The sequence below is a fragment of the Chrysochloris asiatica genome, unplaced genomic scaffold (assembly GCF_000296735.1).
Source record: "Chrysochloris asiatica unplaced genomic scaffold, ChrAsi1.0 scaffold00377, whole genome shotgun sequence".
Classification (NCBI taxonomy): domain Eukaryota; kingdom Metazoa; phylum Chordata; class Mammalia; order Afrosoricida; family Chrysochloridae; genus Chrysochloris; species Chrysochloris asiatica.
In genome coordinates, this window is record NW_006408895.1 from 2,135,908 (window position 1) to 2,137,698 (window position 1,791).

A 1,791-nucleotide genomic window follows, 5' to 3' on the forward strand; every position below is an offset into this window, starting at 1 on the left:
ATTCTGTCCCCAAACTTGTGACTGATTTCATGACTAAGAGGTTTCAATTGGATTCAATAATAACCCATGTTTTACCTTTTGAAAAAATAAATGAAGGATTTGATCTTCTGCGCTCTGGAAAGAGGTAGAATTTAAGTCTTGAGTTTTTGGAGGGGGTTTTTTCATGGTGGTTGATTAACAGATAGACAAAAATTTCTTCAAAGATTTGAACTATCTGTGAGAAGATGGAAGGATGAGAAAAACATTAAATGCCTTGGTTTTTCAATACCAGTTCAATCTTTGCAGGTCAAACATGTAAGATCTTATTGTGAAAATTAGGTGACAGTTTCTTTGTATTTCCTATTCTGCTGAAATCAAATTTTGTTATAGTGATTCTGAATGATCAGAGCCTCTGCCTTCTTCATAGAACACACACCTCTGCCTAGAAAACAGAATCAGAGTCAGATAGTCATATTTATAGCATGGACCGTGCCCAGCCTCTGCCTGGCTGACCATTAATGGCTGTAAATTTAAGTTGTATCCAGGGTACCCCTAAAGATCTTATTATGGGAGTATTTAGAATTGAACTGGCCTTTGGTACTGTTTTCTGTACAAATATTACAAGGATTTCATTACTAGGTTTTTATTTCATTTTGCAGTTCACAAAGAAATTTTTACAAATAAAAATTACTCTAAAGAGGAAGGGTGCATTGTGCAGTTTTTAAATGTTTGAATCTTCCATTTTCTCCAAAGCTGAGGAAAACAAGTCATTCCCATTTCCTCTGCCTCTAACATTTATCGTTCACAACAACCTAATAAGGATTTTTGTCATCTGTGTGCATATGTGAGACATAATCAATAACAGGCCATGGTATTTAATTCCTACCATCTAGTTCCAAAGTCCTTTTATTTTCTGCTTCCTCACGTACTTCTTCTCCTAAGGTTTTTAACTTAATACACTATCTCTTAGACACCCACATTTTCTTATCAAATAAGGAAAGATTTAAAATAGTAAAACTCAATATTGGAAAGGCTAAGAGGACCTCAGCAGTTTTACAACTGCTTATAGATGTATTAATTGTTGCACCCTTTCTGGAAAGCCATAGGTAATTTGTATTAGATATATTTTTTTAAAAAAAAGCAAAACTGAAATATTTTGTCACAGCAGTTTTATTTCTGAAAATTTACTCTATAAAAATAATTAGATAAGCAGTTATATATCAATAAATATATATGTGTGTATGCTCAAAGATGTATACTTGTTATCCATAATATCAGAAATAAGGAACATCTTAAAAGTCCAACATTAAGGGAATAGTTAAATAAGTTCTAAACATGCACTAGAAATCAATAAAGTCACTAAAAGGAAATGTTTTCATTACATTGGGAAAATCTCATGATGTAATTTTAGGTTATAAAATAGAGAACACAAACAATATAACCCAAAACAAGAAGAATAACAACTGAATCTATACATATATACATATATATATATATACACACACATACACAGAGATATATATATTAAGTGTAGTCGGTTCTGACTCATAGCCACCCTGTATAGGGTTTCTGAGGAATGGCTGGTGAGCTTGAACTGCCGACCTTATAATTCAAACCAACTTTGCAGTCCAGTGCATTAACCTGAAGTGTCACACCAGAGATAGAAAGTTGATGAAAATTCAAGAAAATAATAGCAGATTATATAATTAAAGGTAATTTTTACATTTTTATATTTTCCTGTATTTTCTGAATTATCAGTGTATCTTTACATTATTACATATACATATAAATACATATATATAACTTAATTAT

General features: G+C 31.5%; 1 protein-coding gene across 1 annotated transcript in view; it reads left to right on the plus strand.

Moving 5' to 3' along the window:
- The window catches only part of LOC102821396 (alcohol dehydrogenase E chain-like), a 225,387-nt gene that overhangs the window by 221,821 nt on the left and 1,775 nt on the right, over positions 1-1,791 (plus strand). Inside the window, exon 12 of the mRNA XM_006876381.1 lies at positions 1-124. Coding sequence (XP_006876443.1) covers positions 1-124 — 124 coding nt within the window. The remainder of the gene's footprint in view (positions 125-1,791) is intronic.